This window comes from Ambystoma mexicanum, chromosome 2p (genome assembly GCF_040938575.1).
Source record: "Ambystoma mexicanum isolate Mex_15411 chromosome 2p, UKY_AmexF1_1, whole genome shotgun sequence".
Taxonomy (NCBI): Eukaryota; Metazoa; Chordata; class Amphibia; order Caudata; family Ambystomatidae; genus Ambystoma; species Ambystoma mexicanum.
The window spans coordinates 970,388,692-970,410,148 of NC_090923.1; the positions used below are offsets into that span (position 1 = coordinate 970,388,692).

At 49.1% G+C, this 21,457-nt stretch overlaps 1 protein-coding gene across 3 annotated transcripts in view; it reads left to right on the forward strand.

The window, feature by feature from the left end:
* SPTBN2 (spectrin beta, non-erythrocytic 2) overlaps positions 1–21,457 on the forward strand; it is a 1,293,574-nt gene that overhangs the window by 730,351 nt on the left and 541,766 nt on the right. For all 3 annotated transcript variants that reach the window (XM_069644771.1, XM_069644772.1, XM_069644773.1), the window contains one exon: positions 21,030–21,119. In XM_069644771.1, coding sequence (XP_069500872.1) covers positions 21,030–21,119 — 90 coding nt within the window. The remainder of the gene's footprint in view (positions 1–21,029; positions 21,120–21,457) is intronic.

The following is a 21,457-nucleotide window of genomic DNA, read 5'->3' on the forward strand; positions in this document are numbered from 1 at the left end:
GTCCTCTTGGAAATACATATCTAACTACTGGTATAGGTCTGTACTACACAAATTGGTAGAGTGACTGAGCAGCCAGACTTATCTCAAGAGGGGTAATTGTGAGCTGTAAAGGTGCAACATAGAGATTGTTACACATTTTCAAATAACACTTATACTCAAGGTTGTCTAGTAAAATAAGGATTTATTGAAGTCCGTTTTAAAATGAGCTTTCTTTAGAAAGGGCAAGATGCAATGTTAGGGAGGGTTTACCTACAGTATTTCGAATGACATTTTTTCAAATGAACTAATGTCAAAACATTTGGCCGGACATTTTTTGTTCAAATGTCTTTTTTTTCTGTTCGTTTTTTTTTTTTAAAACCCTTTCTTTTTACTCACGAAACCCCCAAAAACATGTACATTAAAAAACACATTTGAAAAAAGAATTTCGGCCACCAAATGTTTTCAACATTGTCATTCGAAAAAATGCATTCAACATATTAACTGGATACCGTTAGGGAGCATGCTCAGAAATGTGCCAATTCCTGTCTACCTTAGAAACCTCCAGCTTTTTTTATGGACTTTAGGACTTAAAATTTTTATCCTGGAGAGAGTGAGGGCCTATTTCCACTCTTTCGTATTTTTCTTTGATTTGACCTCTGTTTCGTTTGGTTTTGGAGTCTAACAAACTCCATACGCATCATCTTTTTACATTGTGACACAGCACCTTCAGTGCAGTGGCACAGGGAAGTCTCTCCAGATTTCCCAAAGGTTTAAATACCTTCTCTTGGACAAGCTACTGTTTCCAAGAGCAGTTAAGTGAAATTGCCTTTACTTTTTTTGTAACTTTGTAGACCCAGCACACACTATCTTCCATTGAGTGCTGGAGTGGTTACTTAGTATCCCCTTTGTCTACTTTCTCATGTAACATTTTTATGGTACCCTTTCTACAATTAATAGCTGGTGGCTACTTTTTCCAACCATTGTGTGTTTTTACCGCAGGCTGAATCCTCCGCTGCAGTATTGCTCCTGTCAAAATGGCCCCGTCTTCTTTTTTCCGCCATTTCTTGTTGTAAAGGTCCTGCTTGAGATTTACTCTGCACTCCAAACCAGGTTTGGTCCCTTTGTTCTTTGTCGGGGTTCACTGGCTGAAGCCCGTCTCTGGCTCCAGTGTCTCTGGCAGGGCAGGAAGCGAGGGAGGTTCCTGAAACTCCCTGTGCTTAGTCTCCTTCGTTACTAGAATGCACCCAAAGGTGATTGGCCGGCTGGCTGTCCTTGTAGGACAGCCACCCTGCTGTGATAGTGATTGCCATGCTGCAAACGAATAGGAGAAACCTATGTAAAAGGTGAGGTCTTTTGCTTGGAAGGCAGAGTCGACCATTGGACGAAGGAGTCGAAGAAGAACTTGGAAGAGAAGCTTGCTGTAACTCCTGGACTGTTGGTTTGCCCGGCCCCCGCTGTTCCTGGGTGCTGCTTGTCACCAGCGTCCTCTTTCGGCTGCAGCCCCACAGCTTTTGTGTCGGAGGCCACGGCCCCTGCTGCTCCGGGGTCTGCTCTGTCATCCTCTGCCCCAGTACCTGCTGACTTCCGACACCACAGCCATCACAACCTCAATACCTCTGTTGCTGTAGCCTGTACTGTTCCTGAGGCTGCTTCTTGTGACCACTGCGACCTCTTTCAGCTGCTGCCCTCTCGGATTCAGTGCCTTTGTGGTTGCTGCCCCTGCACCTCCTCGTGACTGCTCTGTCATCCTTTGCCTCAGTTCCTGCAACCACCCTAGGACCGCAGCCTCGGTGCCTCTCCTAACGCGGCCTGCATCCTGGGGCTGCTTCTTCTTCACCTCCTGTCACTGCGCCTGCGACCTCTTTCGGCTGCGGCCCCCTGGGCATCAGAGCATCTGTGATAGAAGCTCCTGCTGCTCCTGTGGGCCAATCTGTCACCTGCTCACACTGTTCCTGCGACCACCCGGGACCGCAGCCTCCGTAGCCTCAGTGACTATACTGCTGTGGCCTCCACTGCTCATGTGGACTGCTCCCTCAGCCTTCAATCAGCAGCTCCTCCGCCACGGACTATCACTCCCTCCAACTCTGCAGCCTTGGCCCTCGCTGTGATCTGTCTCTTGCAGCCGTGGTCTCCAACTCCGGAAGCCGATCCCTCCTACCACTGACCTTTGCATCCTCCACCTTCACAGCTTCACTCCTCTATGAAGCCTTCCACGACCCTCTGCTGCATCCCGTTCAATTCAGCCTTCAGGATCCTACTACTCCTCTCCACTTGTCCCTGATATAAATACTGCTCTGTTATGCGATCCTCCTTCTTTCTGCTCCGCCCCTCTCCCCTTCCTTCCCCTCTTCCTCCTCCCCTCTCCCCCATCAAAATTCTGTATCTCATTATCATGGTCATCTCCTCTCTTTACCTTCCCTCCCCCACTCACTCCCAATCATCCTGGCACCACAATCTTATCTACCCACATATCGCCAATTCTTCTTATACCTTTGACGTTGCCCTTTGGAAAACCCGCTCAATCTGTAACAAAACCACTGCTGTCCTTGACCTTTTCTTGCGCCTCAATCTCCAATTTCTTTGTAGCACCGAAACTTGGATCCCTCCACACAACACCTCTGTTCCTGCTTCCCTTACCTCGTCTTCTTCTTTTGCGCACGTCCCTCGCATCTCTGGCCGGGGAGGTGGCTTAGGCCTTCTCTTTCGCCCCCACATTATCTCCTCTCCCTCTTCTCTTCCCTCTCTACCCTCCTTTGAATTTATGTATAAAATCTTGAATTCTCCCCATGCTATCTTTCCTCATCATTTATCGCCCTCCTGGCCAGCTCGGCTCATTCTATGAAGACTTTGACCATCTTCTTAACCTCATAGCACCCAGCCCCACCCCACTAATCGTTCTTGGCGATTTCAATCTCCATCTCTCTACTAACCCTTCCTCCTCTCCTCTCCTATCCATCCTCGACTCCCATCATCTCTCCTCTCCCCTCCCCTCCCACTCACCAATCGGCTCTACCATTGACCTCATCTTTACCTCCTCCTTCTCTCCTTCTCCAATCTCTTCTCTACCTAACTATCTTTCTAAGCATTCCTTGCTCTTTCTCCCTCACCCCTTCCCTCGCACTCCCCTCCCTTTGCTTCTTCTTCCACCCCCTTCCTCAGACGTGATCTATGCAACTTCAACCCTTCTCTCTTCCTTTCTTCCTGCTCCTCTTGCCTCCCCTCTCTCTCCCACTTCTCTTTCAGCCACAGAAGCCTCATCCACCTTAACTTCCTCCCTCTCCTCTACTCTTGATCATCTTTAACCTCGCTCCTCATTCCGCCCTTCTCGCCGACCTGCTCAGCCCTGGCTATCAGCTCATCTTTCCTCCATGCGCCGCCTTCTTAGGCACCTTGAACGTTCCTGGCTCAAACACCCTACCACCCCCCAACCAAACTGCTTACTTCTACTATCACTCCCTTTATGACTCTCTGCTAAATGCACCTACTTCGACCTTCTCCACTCTGTCCTCTCAACCTCGCCATATCTTCCAAACCTTAACTCAGCTTCTCTCTCCACCTACCCCTGATCATTCCATTGCCCCCCCCTCTGCTTCTTATCTTACCACTGACTTTTCAAACAAAGTCCTTAATCTTCGACACACTATTCTCTCCTCCTCCTCCTCCCCCTACACCCCCCCTTCTTCCATGTCCTCATTCACCCCTATCACTCAATTGGAAGTTACCCTCCTCCTTTCTAAAACCCACACCACTGCCTCTCCCTCTGACCCCATACCTACCTCCCTCATCCCCAAAATCTACCCCCTCTTAATTCCCTATATCACCTCCCTTTTCAACGCCTCCTTTCACCTCCACCTTCCCCACTCCTTTTTAAGCATGCAGCTATCATCCCCATTCTCAAAAAACCTACTGCTAATCCCCATCTTGCATCTAACTATCGTCCCATTCCTCAGTACCTTTCCTTTCTAAACTCCTAGAACGCATTGTCTACTCTCAACTCTCTACCTTCATCTCTAACCATTCTCTCCCCCCCCCTACCCAATCTGGTTTCCGCCCTCTTCACTCTACTGAAACTGCTCTTACCTCTGTTCTCAACTCTCTCCTCGCTACTCTAAGCACTCCTCTATACTGGTCCTACTGGACCTCTCTGCTGCCTTTGCCACTGTCGACCATCCTCTACTCCTTACCACTCTCTCCTCATTTCGCCTTAAAGACTCCGTTCTTAACTGGTTCTCCTCCTATCTCTCTAACCACACCTTCTCAGTCTCTTGGGGTGGCTTCACCTCCCCAATCTCTCCACTCAACCATGGCGTTCCCCAGGGTTCTGTCCTTGGCCCCTTTCTCTTTTCGCTGTATACTTCCCTCCTGTCTCCTTTAATCTCCTCCTTTGATGTCTCATATAATTTCTATGCTGATGATACCCAGCTCTTCCTCTCTTTCTCCTCCTTCTCTCCTGACATCCACCATAAACTTTCTTCCTGCCTCTCTATTAAATCTTGGATGTCCTCTCACTTCCTTAATCTCAACGCAGATAAAATTGAACTCCATTTCTTCCCTGCCAACACTCTTCCTCCTCCCTCCCCCCCTCCTCCTTGCATTCTTTTTCCTCCTTCCCAACTCCCCTTCTCTCCTCATGCCCGTAACCTTGGTCTGCGCATTGACACCCACCTCTTTCTCATCACAATTCTCTCACTGCCAGATCTTGCCGTTTCCACCTCTACAACATCTGCAAAATTCGTCCTTTCCTAACCTTTCAAGCTACTAAACTCCTCATCTCCTCCCTCCTCTTCAGACTTTTCTACTGCTCTACTTGTCTCTTTGGACTCCCCTCCTCTCATCTCTCCCCCCTCAAATATGCCTACCACAGTGCCATTCGCTCCCTCTGCCCCCTCTCACCTCACAACTCCATCTCCTCTCCTCTTAACTTACTAGGCTGGCTCCCATTCCACTCCTAGCTCAAATTTTACTTTCTCTGCCTAGTCTTCAAAGCCCTCTATGGTCTTGCCCCTCTGTACCTCTCCTCCCTTCTCTCTTTCTATACTCCTTCTCGTTATCTCCGTTCTGCAGATCTCTTCCTTCTCTCTACTCCACGACTCTTCCCCCCCCCCCCCTTGGGTTGGTGGGACCAATCAGCCCCCAGACTAGCTGAACTGGAACCCCCATCTCTGCTGGCTGTACTTCCATTGCTGCTGCAGGAACCGAGTGCCAGGAGACAGGAACACCAGAATTGAGTGCATCGCTTTTTTAAGTCCGACCCGAGCTCCAGGAAGATCCTCCGGACTCCCTCGAAGCAGGACTAACCAAGCCTGAGCCATTTCAATAGAGTACTGGACCCCAGAAACGAAGAAAGTCCACAAGGTATCTGAGAACCGCGGTGGTGCTATTTGCGAGTAGCTGAAACTACAAAGTGCTGTTGATCTGAACTTTGGCCATTGCTGCCGCCGACCTTTGAGTCATAGTGCAGGAGTCCCCAGACGTCGTCCATCTTGTGCCCACGACTGAGGCTCAGGAACAACAGGATCTGCCATACTACAACAGGAACAGAAGCCAGCTGGAACCAATTTCTTCAGACCTAACATACTGTGACCTAAGGGGTACTTCACTCTTGTTGTGTAGCTTGCTTGTTCTCAGTTAAGACTTTCATTTGCTGCCCTGTGCAGAGTTGCTTGCAGCGTTGTCCCTCACAAACCTCCCCGCTTGTGGCCCAACAAAGTGATTTCTCTTCAACAAACTATCTTTAACATTGTGCAAGACTTTTTACTTATCTTCAAGAAGTGCCTCAGCTCCCATAGACTTTGCTCAAGTAACATTGGCTGTCCTGGCTCCCTGAAGACTCTTCTAACCTCTGACTTTGTGTTTAATCTGTCCCTCCAAAAAGTAATAGATGTTTACCTGTATTGCTGGGAAAGGGTTAATCTATATTGCATTGGAGGGTTCAAAAGTACTTGCCTATTTGAGAAACTTGGAAACCATTGTTTCCTTCCCTAACCTTTTCCTTTTTGACACCAAACTTCGTATTGCTCTAAATGGGTATCTAGTCAATTCATCTAAACCCATTCCATCTAATGTCACACCACTGAATTATATTCAACGAAAAGCACTACCATCGTATGACCGTTTCATTGACTATAATCCGATGGTATAATCGAAACTGGGGTTAGGGTTAGATTAAGGGTTACATTAGGATTAGGGTTGGGGGGGGGTTGTGGGGGTAGGGGAGAACCCCCCCCAGTATACCAAAAAAACATTAAAAACATTACAAGGAGTTGGCCAGTGCCAAAGTTCAGCACTGGACTGGTCCATGTGATGTTTTAATGTTACAAAAAAAATGCATTGAAATGCTATCTTTGACATGTAAAAGTGCATTTCCATTGAAACCAGTCCATTTATATTTTCGATGGACTGGTTTTGATTGAAAAGCACTTTTACATCGATTAAATGACTAGGAATCCTCTAAATGTAGCAGTGATATATCAATGTCCACAGTGTCCTAGCTACTGAAGTCGCCTGATGGTTTAGGAAGTGTCTGTGTGCCATCCCAAAAGGGTATGTACTGATTTGTTGAAACTCAGAGTGTGCATTTTGAGGTATATTTAAGTGTTACATATTTGCTCCCTTCTAAAGAAGACTTATTCAACAGACTGTTAAATTAATAATGATTTAATCAAGAAACCTTCAATATGTGTTATTTTAATACATGTCACTGTGAAGCTCTGTACAGCTCACATTGACCCGTCTTGACATGAGCCCAACTGCTCAGTCACTCTACCAACTTCTGTAGTACAGGCCTATACCAAAGGTTGGGTTAACTATTGCCAAGAGGACAAGGCTGGTGCAGTATCCCACAGGGTTACTGCATACAATCTTGCCTAACATGCAACAATAAAATACACTTCAAATACACTTCCTCATATTTAAATTAAGTAAGTAGATACCCTTTTGGGATGCACGCAGACACTTCCTACACCCTTGAGGTGACTTCCATTGTTAGGACACTGTGGACATTGATATATCACTGTTGACCCTTAATTGCAATGCTGAGTCTGTGGCAAAGGAAAAAGGTTAGGGAAAGAAACTAAGGTTAACAAGTTCTCTGAAGGATAACTTTTGGCCAGCAGTAAAAGTAACTTATGTACCACCTATGAGGGACACTTAAACAAAGTCAATAGGTCAGAAGAGTCTGCAGGGAGCCAGGACAGCCAATGGCAATTGAGCAAAGTCTAGGGGAGCTGACGCACTTCTGGTAGATAGCACAAAAGTCTTGCACAATGTTATACAGAGTTTGTAGAAAAGAATCACTGTTGGGTCACAATCTGTAAGACTTGTGAAAACAAAGCTGCAAGCAGCTTTGCAGAAAAAGCAGCAACTGTAAGTCTCCAGTGAGACAGACAAGCTACAAACCAAAAAGATAAGTACCCCTTTAGTTATGACAGTATCTTAGGTTGGAAGAGGAGGTTCCAGCTGGCTCTGTCCCTGTTGCAGCCCTGCAGATCCTGGGTTCCTGGGGCTCAGTCATGGGGACAAGAGGGAGGACGTCTGGGGACTCCTGCACTGCGGTTTGAAGGTCGGTGGCAGCAATGGACGCTTTCCAATTCAGTGGCACTTTGCGGTTTCAGCTACTGGTCAATAGCACCACTGAAGATCTTGGACACTTGGGGCTTCTAGAGTGCAGCACTCTGGTGAGGTGGCTTGGGTTGTCCTGCTTCAGGAGGGTCCTGGAGTGTGGTCTGGCTTAAAGACGATGCACTCGATTCTGGCGTTTCTGACCCCTGGCACTCAGTTCCAGCAGCAGCAAGGAAGTACAGCTAGCAGGGATGGGGGTTCCAAGCAAGTTCATGTTGGGGTCGATTGGTCCCACGAGCCCAAAGGGAGAAGTCGTCCGTTCCGTGCTCCTCTAGTCGATGCGAAATGTGGAGCTTCAGCACTGCAGCAGGGCTTCATCGGGCAAACCAGCGGTCCAGGAGGGTACAGCAAGCTTCTCTTCCAGTTTCTTCTTCGGATTCGTCAACTGGTCAACTCTGCCTTCTGTCTAAAAGACCTCTCCTTTTTATGCAGATTTTTCTCATTCATTCGAAGCGTGGCTGTCCTACAAGGACAGCCAGCCAGCCAATCACCTTTGGGTGCATTCCTGTAACCAAGGAGACTAAGCACAGGGAGCTTCAGGAACCTCCCTAGCTTCCTGCCCTGCCAGACACGCTGGAGCCAGATGCGGGCTTCAGCAGGGAAGCCTGCCAAAGACCAAACGAACAAAGGGACCAAACCCAAGAAAGAACTCACATGCAAGTAATAGCAAAAAAGGAAGACCGGGCAATTTTGACAAATGGGCACCCATGGGTTCAATACTGCAGCTGAGGATTCAGCCTGCGGTAAAAACGCACAATGGTAGGAAAATTAAACCACTGCCACCAGCCATTAATTGTAGTGCGGGTAACAAAAAAATGTTAAATGAGTAAGTCGACAAAGGGGCTACTAAGTAAACTCCCTAGCACTCCACATAAGCTGGTGGGCGCTGGGTCTACAAAGAGAAAAAAGGTAAATAAAGTACATTTCACTTTACTACTCATGGAAACAGTAGTTTTTCCAAGACAAGGTATTCAAACCTTAAGAGAAATCCGAAGGACTTCTCTTTGACGCTGCACTGAGGGTGCTCTGTGTCACAATACAAAAGGTGGTGCCTATGGAGTTTGACAGGTTCCACAATTCTAGAAACACGTAATTCAAATCAGATCAAAAATACATGAGAGAGTGAGCAAAGGGTCTCACTCCAGGATTGAAAAGTCCCAAAGTCGTGCAGAAAAGCTTGGGGTCTCTAAGGTTGAAGGGAATTAGCACAGAAATGAGAATTCTCCCTGACATTTTCCCTTGTCCAACGCGGGGCTGGCACACACCTCGATCAAGGTGCATCTGGCGGCTATCTCCCGCAACAGCAGGTCTCCAGGATGGCATTCTCTTTAGTTCCACTGTCTAGTCAAGGAGTTACTCGAAAATATGTTTCGATCGTTCCCGCCGGTGAAGGCTCCTGCCCTGGCGTGTGAACTCAACGTGGTGCTGACGAGGCTCATGGTTGACCCCTTTGAGGCTATGCATCAGACCCCTCTCAAGTTCCGTTCATGGAAGACCGCTTTTCTCGTGGCCATCATCTCCACCAGGAGGGTAGGTGAGTTCCAGGCGCTTTCCTGCAAACCGCCATATCATGACACGAGGGGGGTGCTGCTGCGGACGCAGCCCTCCTTCATACCAAAGGTTCCATCGGAATTCCATCTCAACAAGCCTTTGGTGTTGCCTGTGGTTTTTCCAAAACCTTTGTCGACGGATGAAAGGACTTTGCACTCATGGATGTGGGTCATGCGCTGAAGTTCTATGTGCCATGCACGAAGAGTTTCCGGAAGACATCTCAACTATTTGTGAACTTTGATCCTGTGAACCATGGGAAGGACTTGTCCAAGGCTTCCATCTCCAGGTTGCTCTCCGGCTGCATCACACACTGTCACCTTTTGGCAAACAGACCGCTGCCTGACTGTCCGAGAGCCCATTCCACCAGAGCGATCGCTGCGACGACAGCGTTCCTGTCTGGTGTGCCCCTGCTGGACATCTGCAGGGCTGCTACGTGGAGGTCCACGCACACCTTCACAAGAGTCTACTGCGTCGACAGGGATTCCAGAGAGGAGTCCAGGGTCGTCCAAGCAGTGCGCCGCAACCTCTTCGCTTGAAGATGAGCCTGTTACAGAGGTAAGAGTATTTGCTTCTGTTGAGCCTTGCCACCTCCCGTGGTTGTGTAATTTTGTACTGCTATGTATTCTTTATTCATAAGCATGTGAATCCATGCCAGACCCCATGCTGGAGAAGGAACAAGTTACTTACATGTAACTATTGTTCTCCCGCATGTGTCTGGCATGGATTCATATGCAAACCCTCCCTCCTGCACCTTTTGCGGCTCTTCTTGGTCATACTGCCACTTTACGTGGTACCAAATCTGAAGATGGCTGCCAGAGAAGGGGCTTAGCGAGAGGGCAGTCATTGGATGGGGGCAGTATGGCCCAGAGCTCAGTGATTGGCGTATATCAGAGAATGCTTTACATTTCTTTGTGTATAAATCATTAATTTATTGTAACTTTAAGTGTGTAAGTGATTACTTGGATACCTGTATTTGCTGGTTTCATTGCACAGCTCTACAGCTCACATTACCCCTCTTAAGATGAGCCTGGCTGCTCAGTCACACTACCAACTTGTGTACTACAGGCCTATATTGAAAAATACTAAGGAGATGAGCCTTGTGTAGTCCCACACCAGTTGGACTGCACTAATTCTTGCCGAACACGCAGGTCGATTGGAAGGAGGGGCTACTGCAAGCTCTGGTTACACAGCAGGCTCTCCGGTCGCTGGAAATCGTTTCAGCCACGAATTCTTCGTCGTCTTCGGTTTTGGTTCCAGTGGTCGACTACTTCTTCAGCTTCCAGGTTTGGACTCTTATGCAGGAACCCAGCCAATCAAACGGCCTTGCAACATTCAAATTTTGGGGGTTGGCAATCCTTTCAGGACAGGCAATCTCCCAGTGTTTGCATTTTCCTGTAGTTCTCACAAGGTTTGCTAGGAAAGTTAAAAGGGGAGCCCCTATGGCAACCCAGCAACAATAGGCACTTATTGCCAAAAGGTTGTCAAATAGGATAACTTTTAAAATACACTATGGAGGGTCTTAAAAACGACACCCATAAATAGGGTAACAAATTCCTTGATTGTGGAAAAAGGTTCCCAATCAGAGGTATAAAGAAAAATAATCCACCAGTACAAGCAAAAAGTTCTGGGGTTGACCCAGGTCAGGAAGATTTTTCATTACTATATAATAATCTTACCTAACACCGGCATCTGCCCAAACCACTGTACCCAGTCATTATGGCCAAGCAAGAGCTTAAAATTGCAAAATCGATGAAAGTAGTTGGGAACTTCTTAAGCAGGTTGTCAGACCTGCCTCTTCCATATTCCTGCAAAGAGCAGCAAGAGAGAGAGAGAGAGAGCAGTTACCAGGCCTTAAGTAGTAGATATCAGGGACCTAGACTGGTCCAAACCAGTTTGTACAATATGGGGGCTGACAAGTGAGATCACAAAGCCATTGTGATCAGAACTGCCATTTTAAGCCTACCCTTGTTTGCCCAGAACAAAGTAACCCTAAAATACAAAATGGTTAAGAGCTGGACTTACAAAAGATAAATACATTGGTGCTCAAAAAAGGTACACCACCATGCTGACCCCTATAATCAATGTAGGGCGATATGATCACCCTGCAGCAAAAATGGGACGACTGGGTGCCTTATGGGCATCCCAATACCATATCCCTTTAGTAAGGCCTAGGGGTTGAAATGACAGGGGCTTCAGGAGAGGTACCTCTCGCCACCCACCAAAAAGGTCAGAGATCGAAAAAAAAAAGGAGGGGCTGGGGCCATAGAAAGCAGCCCTAGAAATCCCTAAAATATGCACTGTCTGAACTCCGGTATTGAGCTTGGAGGACGTGGTACTTTGATCTTCTCTACATGACCACCTGTCCTCCTTGGTATTCAGCTGCAGGTGAACCGCCTCATGTTTGGAGATGGTGATCCTCCACCCGAACTTCAGCACGCTCAACCTTGATTTGTGGCTGAGATCCTGAAGTGCAGGTACAAGGGCCTACCAGATGATGCCTTAGATGTTTTCCTTTTAGCCAGGATGTCTGTCATCAAGGCCATTTACAACTGCCAGGAAAAGAGGTTAACATCTTGGAGTAGAAGGAAAGATCTGAACTTCCCCATCTGCTTCCCCTGGCCCAACAGGACTCGCTTATTGATGCTCTTGAGGGATATCTGGCTGCTGTTTTGTCTATAAATGAACCTCATAGCAAGCTCCCTATTTCTTCGATGTCTACTGCTTTGTAATTCCTCAGCGGGTAGGTAAACATGCCCCCATACCAGTTCACTGTTCCAGCGTGGGACTTAATCTTGACGTTAATTGTTTTCATGGCGGCTCCCTTTGACTGTTATTGACTGTTATTGAAGGTTATATTTCTAGTTGTTACTACTTCGTCTGGGAAGGTGTGTGGGTTGCAGGGATTGTCTTGCAAACAGACATATCTGCTGTTTTCGCATTTAAAGGTAACCCTTCAGATTATTCCTTCCTTCCTAAGGTTGTTGAGGTTTCACTTGACACAAAAAAAATCCACTTGCCAGTTTTCTACACTACTCCTTACCCCTCGAAAGAGAAAGTGGTTTAATTGCCTGTACCCTAGAAGGGCACTTGACTTTAACTTCAACGAGGGAGTTTCGAGGGGATTGGGTCCTCCGACGTATTCCATATCTATGACAGTAATCGCCACAGCTGTGCTGCTTCGGAAAATCTTTCTGCGTCGATGACTTCAATATGCCGCCCTCGAGAACCTCCTCCAACGGCCGTCGTCACTGGATGTTATAAGTAGGACGCACGACGCCCGTAGCCTCAGTTCAGTTTTTTCCGCGAATGTGTTCGCTTCGGAGATCTCGGCGCGCCTCGACTCTTTGGAGTTTCTGTTCTTTATCGGTCCAAAGCCTTGCGGGGGCGCAAGAAGAAACTGTTGGTAGGTAAGGTGTCCAAACCACAGAAGTCGAGGTCTGTGGGGCTTTCGACGGACGATTCGAGGGCCGACTCTCTGCATTGTCGTCGGAAGTCCAGTGGGTCTCGGTCCCGGAGTAGGTCCCGCCATTCCCCTGCCTCTTCGAGGCACTCCCGGAAGCGCAGTCATCGGTCGCCTTCCCCGTCCTCATCCGAGAACGCCACCTGTCGGCGGGTTGCTTATCCCACCAAGCATGCGACGCCAGAGGAATGGGCTTCCTTCGGTAAGAAAATGCTAGCGATTCTGGAATCGCAGGGCACTGGTCCGTCCGCGCCTCCGAGTGGGGTCGGTCGTGATCGGTCAAGAGACACCGCTCGTACGCCTTCGGACTCGGGTGGTCGGGACGATTCACGGGAAAGGTCCCACTCGGACAAGGGGAATTGTTATTGTCATGCCCGTTCCAGGTCCCGGTCCTCGACGCGCTCGAGACTGTGCACCTGTGGTGTCTTCGAGGAAGACATTGACGCCTGTGGCACCGAGGTCGTCGACGGACTCTTTCGAGGCTCCGCCTCCGAAGAAGTCGTCGACGCCATCGGCGCCCAGGCTGTCGAGGGACACGCTCGGGGCTCTGTCCTTGAGGCTTGTGTCGACGCTGTCTATGCTGTCGGCGCCACGTTCGGCGTCGACACCGATTCACTCGACGCCTTTCGAGGCTGTTTCGACAGGGGTGCCCCGGGGCATGGTGTAACCCCCTAGAAAGGCTCTGGCCAAGGTCAAGCATGGCTTTGTTCCCCATTCTGTGCCCTCTTACCGCCATCTTGAGTACATTTCACAGGTGGATGAGGGCTCTGATGATGGCATGGTTCCTGATACAGTGCCAGATGAGATTCTCTCGGGCCATAGCCAATTTGAGGACCTGCGTCAGTCCCTGCGTGACGCCAGTGGTCTGGACACCTCTCCGGAGGTGGAGTTTTGTAGGCCTGAGCCTGGCACTCATGCGGACTCCTCGTACTGGCGCCTTATGTCTAGGGTCACCGACTACTTGGGGTGGTCTGCTCCCCCAGGGGATTTTCTTCAGGATGACCTTACGGATATCCTCGACCAAGGTCCACCAACTGACCCGGTACTGCCATTCCATATGGCTCTACAGAGGAGGGTGGCGGCGGCTTGTACTGCTCTGGAGAGTCACCCGGCAGTGGGCAAGTCTTTGCCGCGAAAATACTGCCCAGCCAGTAGCAACCCCTGCTACTTGACCAAGCATCCCACTCCGGAGAGTTTGGTGGTGCAGGCGGCTATGGCCCCAGCAAAGCAGGCGTCGTATCCTACCATTCCTCCCGATGGGGACGACAAGCGTTTTGATGGTTGGGCGAAAAAAAGTGTTTTCTTCAGGGGGTATGGCGTTTCAGGCGGCCAACTCCATGTGTGCCTGGTCTCGTTTCACACATACTCTGTGGAACTGTTTCCTTAGCGGCTGAACATGTTCCCGAAGGGGACGAATGGGATGGTTTCCTTGCTATGGTCCAGGATGGCAAGGATGTCATGTGTGAGGCCGTTCAGTCGCGTTTGGACATGGCAGATTGTGTCAGCCGGTCCATGGCGGCGAGCACCGTAATATGCAGGTTTGCATGGTTGCGGAAGTCGGGATGTGCTCCTGATGTGCAGGCCTGGCTCCTCAACATGCCCTTTGACGGGGAACAGCTTTTTGACAGCAAGGCTGACGAGAGCCTTGAGAGGTTGCAGACCTCCAAAGCTGCAGCGAAATCGTTGGGCGCTGCAGTTCGACAACCTCCGCCTTTTTGTCCTAGGGGACAGCAATGGAGGGGAGGTTCCTTTCGTTATTACTCATCCTTTGGTAAAGCGAGAGGAGCTGTCAGTCAAAGTAGCCACCGTAGGAGTGCCAGAGGTGGAAAACAAGGTACTCGAGGTGCCAAGGCTGCTCGGGCAGTTGCCTCTTTGCCCCCAGACAACGCCACAGCCGCTTCAGCTTAGTCATGAGGCCATGTCCCATGGTTCGCCGGTTGGGGGAAGGCTGGCGCATCATCTTGTAGAGTGGTGTGCTATTACTTCAGATGTGTGGGTTCTGGAGATCATAGCCCATGGCTACTGTCTTCCTTTCCGGCAGAGGCCTCCGGACAATCCACCGGGGAATCTCTTCTTTGAAGAGTCCCGATCCGATCCGATCCTTGCGCAGGAAATTCAGTCCCTGCTGGAGAAAGCCACCATAGTGCCTGTAGCGGAGAGGAACAAGGGATGGTATTCCCCTTATTTTTTGATTTCCAAGAAAGACTGGGGATTGAGTCCCATCATGGACTTATGCGGTTTGGACAAACTCCTCAGGAAGGACAAGTTCAAGATGGTTACTCTCTCTCAAGTCCTCCACGCCCTTCAAATTCAGGACTGGTTGGTGTCTCTCGACCTCAAGGATGCTTATTTTCATGTGCCAATCCATCCAAAGCACAAGTACCTGAGGTTCGCGGTTGGCGACTCACACTTTCAGTTTCGGGTCCTGCCGTTCGAATTGACCGAGGGTCTTCACCAAGCTCATGGTAGTGGTGGCAGCGCATCTCAGGAAAGGGGGATTCACGTCTACCCCTACCTGGATGATTGTTTTTTTTTGATTGATTGATTTGATTGTTTATTTAAACAGCGCCTATACACAATGTGTTTCAAAGCGCTTCAAGGAGGGAGGGAACATAGGAAAATAGTTACATTCAGTTAAAGTCCTTGAAACAATACAGAATGTGAAAAATAACTCATACTAGGCCTGTCGACATTTCTGATAGTGCAAGTGCATAGGAACAAGTAAGGCAAGAGGTAATGAAAAAGGGGGAGAAACAAAGCAAGCAGTAACTATGTCTGACAACAATTGATGTAGTGCAGGAGGTATACAAGAGGAGGGTTGGGAGGGTTGGCACGGTGGGATATGAGGGGGCGAAGGAGAAGAACAAGGCACGCTACTGACCAAATTTGTTAGTGACAAATTTTAAAAAGCAGGGGTGGGGGAGGGTGAAAAACAAGGGGGGAGGAGGGGAGACAGACATGCTGCCATCAAAAGTCAGGTAACAGATGATAGGAGTAAGTGCTAGGAGAGGAAAGGCTGAGAGGAGGGAGAAAATAGGTAGGAAGGGGAGTAGGAAGGTAGTAGAAGAGGAGGGAATTAAAACCTGATTGATCACAAGAAAACACACGGGGGACGTGAGCGGGGGGCGGGTGGAAGACGGGAGACCGCACGGGGCATGAGCAGGGGGTGGGGGGAAGACAGGAGACCACAAGGGTCATGGGCAGGGGGAGGGGGAAGACAGGAGACCACAGGGGCATGAGCGGGGGTGGGGGGGCAAGAGACCACACTGGGCATGAGCCAGGGGCGGGGGGGTCAAGAGACCACATGGTTGATCAGGGCGCTCTCTCCTGAGCAGGTCCTGGATCTGTCAGTCACCTGCCACTCCATCCACAAGCTGGGCTTCTCCCTCAACTTAAAGAAGTCCCATTTGACACCAACTCAGAGGCTCCAGTACATCGGAGCAGTGCTCGACACGTCACTGAGGCAGTGTTTTCCTCCCCAGGTGAGGGCTCATCACATTCAGCAGATGGTGCACAAGTTTCAGCTTTCCCAGAGTCCCCCAGCGTTCGAGTTCTTGAGATTGCTCGGCCTCATGGCATCCTGCATTCTTCTGGTGCCAGAGGCCAGGTTGCGGATGAGATCTTTGCAATGGGCACTCAAGCTCCAGTGGTCTCAGACCTCTGGCAGGATGTCGGACCCTGTTCAGGTGCCGTCCTCGGTCGCCCAGGGCCTTCTGTGGTGGGCCGTCGAAGGCAATCTGATGAAGGGAGCTCCTTTTTGGCTACCCTGGCCGGAGGTGACGATCGTGACGGACGCATTCCCTCACGGGATGGGGATCTCATGCCAACGAGTTGACTGTCAGCGGTCGTTGGTCTCCATCGGAGTCCAAACTCCATATCAATCTGTTGGCGCTGAGGGCCGTCCGGCTTGCCCTGAAGGCTTTTCTGCCAACTGTGCGAGGAAAGAATGTCCTGATCCTGACGGACAACACAGTGGCCATGCAGTACCTCAACAAAAAGGGGGGGGGGGCAGGGTCACTTCCTCTGTGCAGGGAGGCGATGCAGCCCTGGTTCTGGGCAATCCAGCAGGAAGTTTTGATCTCGGCAGTTCATCTGGCAGGAGACGAAAACGAGACGGCGGAACGTCTGGGCAGGCAGAGCGCGATCTCTCACGAGTGGGAGTTGGCTCAGGAGATTCTCCTGGAGAACCCCTCAAGTGGATCCCTTCGCCTCCAGTGTCAACTGGAAGTGCGAGAGCTTCTGCTCGCGGGAATTTCCTCCAAAAGGAGCCTTAGGAGACGCATTCGTGGTAGAGTGGTCTTACCCACTGCTGTACGTGTTTCCTCCAGTCCCCGTCATCCCGCAAGTGCTGCAGAGGTTACGAATGTTCGGTTCCCGGATGATCCTCATTGCTCCGGCGTGGGCCCGGAGGACGTGGTACCCGAACCTTCTCGACTTGTCCGTCCGCCCTCCACGTCGTCTTCCCTACCGAGATGATCTGCTCTCACGGGAGGGGGGTCAGGTTCTCCATCCAGAGGTCAGATCCCTCAACCTTCACGCTTGGTTTCTGAAAGGTTGAGGTATAAGGATTGGGACCTCCCTGAAGACGTGATGGAGGTGTTGCTTTCGGCCAGAAGGCCCGCAACTAAGTCCCTGTAACTTTGCCGTTGGTGAAATTTCTGCAACTGGTGCAGGATTAAGAATGTGGATCATTTTGCATGTGACATTCCTGTGGTTCTGTCTTTTTTGCTTTCTTTAGCCCACAGGGGCTTGTAAGTGGGTACGGTTAAAGGTTACCTGGTGGCGCTGTCCATATTTAAGCGCTCATCTGAAGAGTGTTCTTATTTTAAAATTCCTTTAATTTCTCAGTTTCTAAATGGGCTCACTAATGTATTCCCTCTGTCACCTTTCCAGGTGCCCGGTTAGGATTTGAACCTTGTCCTCAGGTTTCTGATGGGTGCTCCTTTGAGCCTTTGCATTCTTGCCCTTTGAGACTGTTAACTCTTGAAACTGTATTTTTGGTTGCGGTCACTTCCGCTGCAGAGTGAGTGAGTTACAGGCACTTTCAGTTAAGCCACCCTTCACTGTATTTCATAAGGACAGGGTTGTCCTTAGAGTTCGTCCTTCCATTCTTCCGAAGGTGGTGGCGGAATTTCATTTAGGCCAGAAGGTTGTTCTTCCGGCATTTCATCCTCCTCCACTTCCTGGTAAGGAAGAGGAGAGGCTCCATAGGCTCGATCCTAGGAGAGCTTTAAGCTTTTTTATTTCACGCATGTCCCGGGTCAGAGTGGACGATCAACTCTTTATTTGGGACAAGCTGTGACTAAGCAAACTTGGTCTCGCTGGATTATTCTGGCTATTTCTGAGTGTTACCGCTTGGCAGGTAAGGACCCACCGGTCGGCTTGCGGGCCCATTCTACCAGGGTATGGCTGCCACTACTGCCCTACAGAGGGGTGTTCCTATTCGTAACATCTGTGACGCAGCCACCTCGGCTTCGGTCCATACTTTTGTACGTCACTACTCCCTCGATTCCATCCGTGGGCAGGATCTGGCCTTTGGCAAGGCGGTCCTTTGCTCCGCAATTTGATTGGGCATTCTAAATTTCTTTTGCTAAATTCTTTTCCCACCTCCTTGCATTGGTACTGCTTTGGGAGTCTGTCATAGATATGGAATACGTCGGAGTACCCAATCCCCTCGAAGAACAAGTTACGCTCTGACCTGGTAACGTTCTTTCGATGGGATGGTCCAACGACGTATTCCATATCGCTCCCTCCCTGCCTTCCCCGCTACAGAATTTCTTGTGCGATTGCAGCTTACGTTTCCGCAAGGCTTTGTGTGGTCAGACTGGCAGAAGACTGGTGCCACACGTTCTGGGGGGAAAAAACTACAACTGAGGCTACGGGCGTTGTGCGTCCTACTTATAACATCCAGTGACGTCAGCCGTCGGAGGAGGTCCTCGAGGGCGGCTCATCGACGCAGGACGCAGACGCCGAAAGATTTTCCGAAGCAGCACAGCTGTGGTGATTACTGTCGTAGATATGGAATGCGTCGTCGGACCATCCCATCGAAAGAACGTTACCAGGTAAGAGTAACTTGTTCTACTGAAGGATGGAAAGCTTTTTATAGTTTTTGGCTGGTGACAGGTTCGAAAGAGCTGTCTCCAAGCCGACATCAGGATGGTTAGTTCTATTATTTTTCTCAGTGCTCTGCGTGCTATATACTCTTGCATTCTTCCATCCAGTCGGTACTACTTTGGCAAGAAGCAATCCATTAGAAGAAAAAAGTACTTGCCTTTGGTAATGTTCTTTCTGATGGAGTCTCCTTGCATCCTGCCTCACGTATTGAGAGCTTGTACTAATTTCAGTTCTGTGCTTCCCTCCACTGCTGAGTGCAGTGTAAAGTAAGCATTGGAAAAGCCAATAGCTTTGGTATTTACTGCTGTTGTTTGAATTTTAAATGTATAGGCACCAGGGTGCAAGGAGGCGAATGCAAAGTTTCAAAGGAGGATGCGTTAAAGGGATGCTGGTGTCCAAGAGAATGAGAAGGAAATGGATTTTAGGGGGAAGCCATTGAAAGAGGGTGCCACCGATGATGAGCAAGTAAGGATGAGAGTAGTAGAGGTGTGTTTGGGTGGGTGAGGGTAGAGGGAGTATGGGGAGTGTGGAGGTGGTCGAGAGGGTGGGTCGGTGTGGGGAACTGGAGAGAGGTATTGTGGGAAGGGGTAGAGAGTGGATGTAGGGTGGGGTAGAGGGTGGGCGTAGTGTGGGTGGGGTATAGTGCGGACATAGGGTGGGGTAGGGTTAGTCAGATTGGGCCTAGAATAGGTAGGGTTAGAGAGTGGGGTAGAGAGAGTTGGAGGGTGGCTGGGTTGGGGTAGAGCATGGGGGTGGTGAGTAGGTGTGCGGTGATGGTTGGGGGCAGAAAACATGAAAAACAAAGCAGCCTCAGGAGATCGGGTGTGGGTAGAGTGTGGTCGCGTTTGTAGAGAGGCAGCCTCGAGAGGACTAACGAAACAGACCGGTCAAAAGTAGCCCGATATCTTAAATTTACAAATATGGTACATTTACAAATCCCTGCGCAGCTGGGAAGTAGAAAGCCCTGCACCCGACTTGCTTCTTAAAAAGCTGCTGATTGGAGCAAATATTGTTGGGGAACTCCTCATTGAGTAGTATGGCGGAGGAGTTTGGAAAAATAAACTTTTGTATTTGGCATGCTCATGCCATGGCATTGCTGGTTGCTATGCCAAAAAGATATTCTCAGTTCTGAACCTCCCTTTCCTCTCTTTTATATAACAATGGATTCAGCAATTTTATGGCGCAAGCAGCACAAAAATTCGCCAAAAAACTAAAAGGAAGTATTGAGGTCAAGTGTTGTAGTGTGCGATGTATATACTGCTGTTGGCGTCCCTTCTGGCACCGAAGTCTTTAGTGTGAAGGCAAGTCAACGTGGAGCCACCCTGCACCCACTGCTGAGTTTCAGATGGCAGCTGATACTGGGAATGTGGCACCTGTGGGAGGAAATTTATCAAAAAGAACATTACTGAATGTAAGTAATTTGTACTTTCTTTGGTATTTTCATCTTGGTTTTCTGGAGGGTTTATAGCCCCTCGTCTGCTTGGCCATGATCCATTTTGATGTCCACTGTGAAATCTCTTGGCTGTATATTTCATCCAGTGTTTTTTTTTGTCGTCTTTTTAAAAAAACAAAAGCCTTTTTACCTTCCTTAGATTTTCATACTGCCATGCAGGCCCTTTCTCATCACCTGGGTGATAGTAATGCCATTTCTTTAGGTCTGCAAGTGACTTCGTCTTTGAAGCCTGTTTTACACTCTGCTGCTGATCTTATTTCAGGCACTCCAAAATGTGAGCATGCCTCTGCTGTTCTGATATAGTCTTCCTTCCCTCTTGGCCTTTTGTTGGTGCAGACGACATACCACGTCTATTTAGCGTCCCCTCATTTTCTTTCTTTTTGAATGCGTACTTCTGATTATTGTAGGTTTATGTGTGACATTGTAGAGCACTCGGATACCTGCGGGTCTGGTTACATTTTAAAATGCATTTTAAAAGGTTTATTTCATACAGGAGCAGCCATATCGGAGCTTCCTTTTACTGTTTCATTCTGGAAAAAGGCTATCCTCTGTGATGGTCTTAGAGGTTCTGGTTGTGAAGGTTTTGACTTAGGGGGTTGTAACTAAAGAAAAAGTTGTTTTGGTCGCACACACGTTAGGGGCACATGATATCGGTAGCAATGCCTTATAATCAACGCAGCGTTACAAAAGTTCTGTGTAATTAATTTTTTTTTTTAATTAAATGATTCTATTGTTGCTACTGTAACAGATTGCTGCGTTTGAGTGTGCATTGCTGTCTCTTTCTAGAGTGTCTGAATTACAGATTTGTTTGCTTTGCTGACCTCTGTTAATGTCTTTTTGTTCTGGTTGTAGTTGTGGGTAAGAGAGCGCATGCCCATTGCATCCTCCACAGAACATGGCAAGGACCTTCCAACAGTGCAGCTGCTAATAAAAAAAAATCAGGTGAGTGCCCATTGTATTGGTCAACAAATGGGACTAACGCACAATCGGACACTTTCTATAATGTTTGTGTTTCTCGTATACTCTTCCCCCCCCCCCCCCCCCCCCAACCCAGGTCACACAGGATTTCCTTGTGGAACAGGAGAGGGAGGACTGCATCTTCCACAATATCCTTGTTTACTTAAAAGAAACCCCAGACCAGATCAGCAAACTACATTCACCATTACTGGGACAGGGGAACTGGGGGAGGGGCGGGCCAACCCACAGACAGGCCTTTCAAAACACATGGGAGATACTTCAGATCACACAACCCTTGCCCATATTAGGGAGGAGAAAGTGCA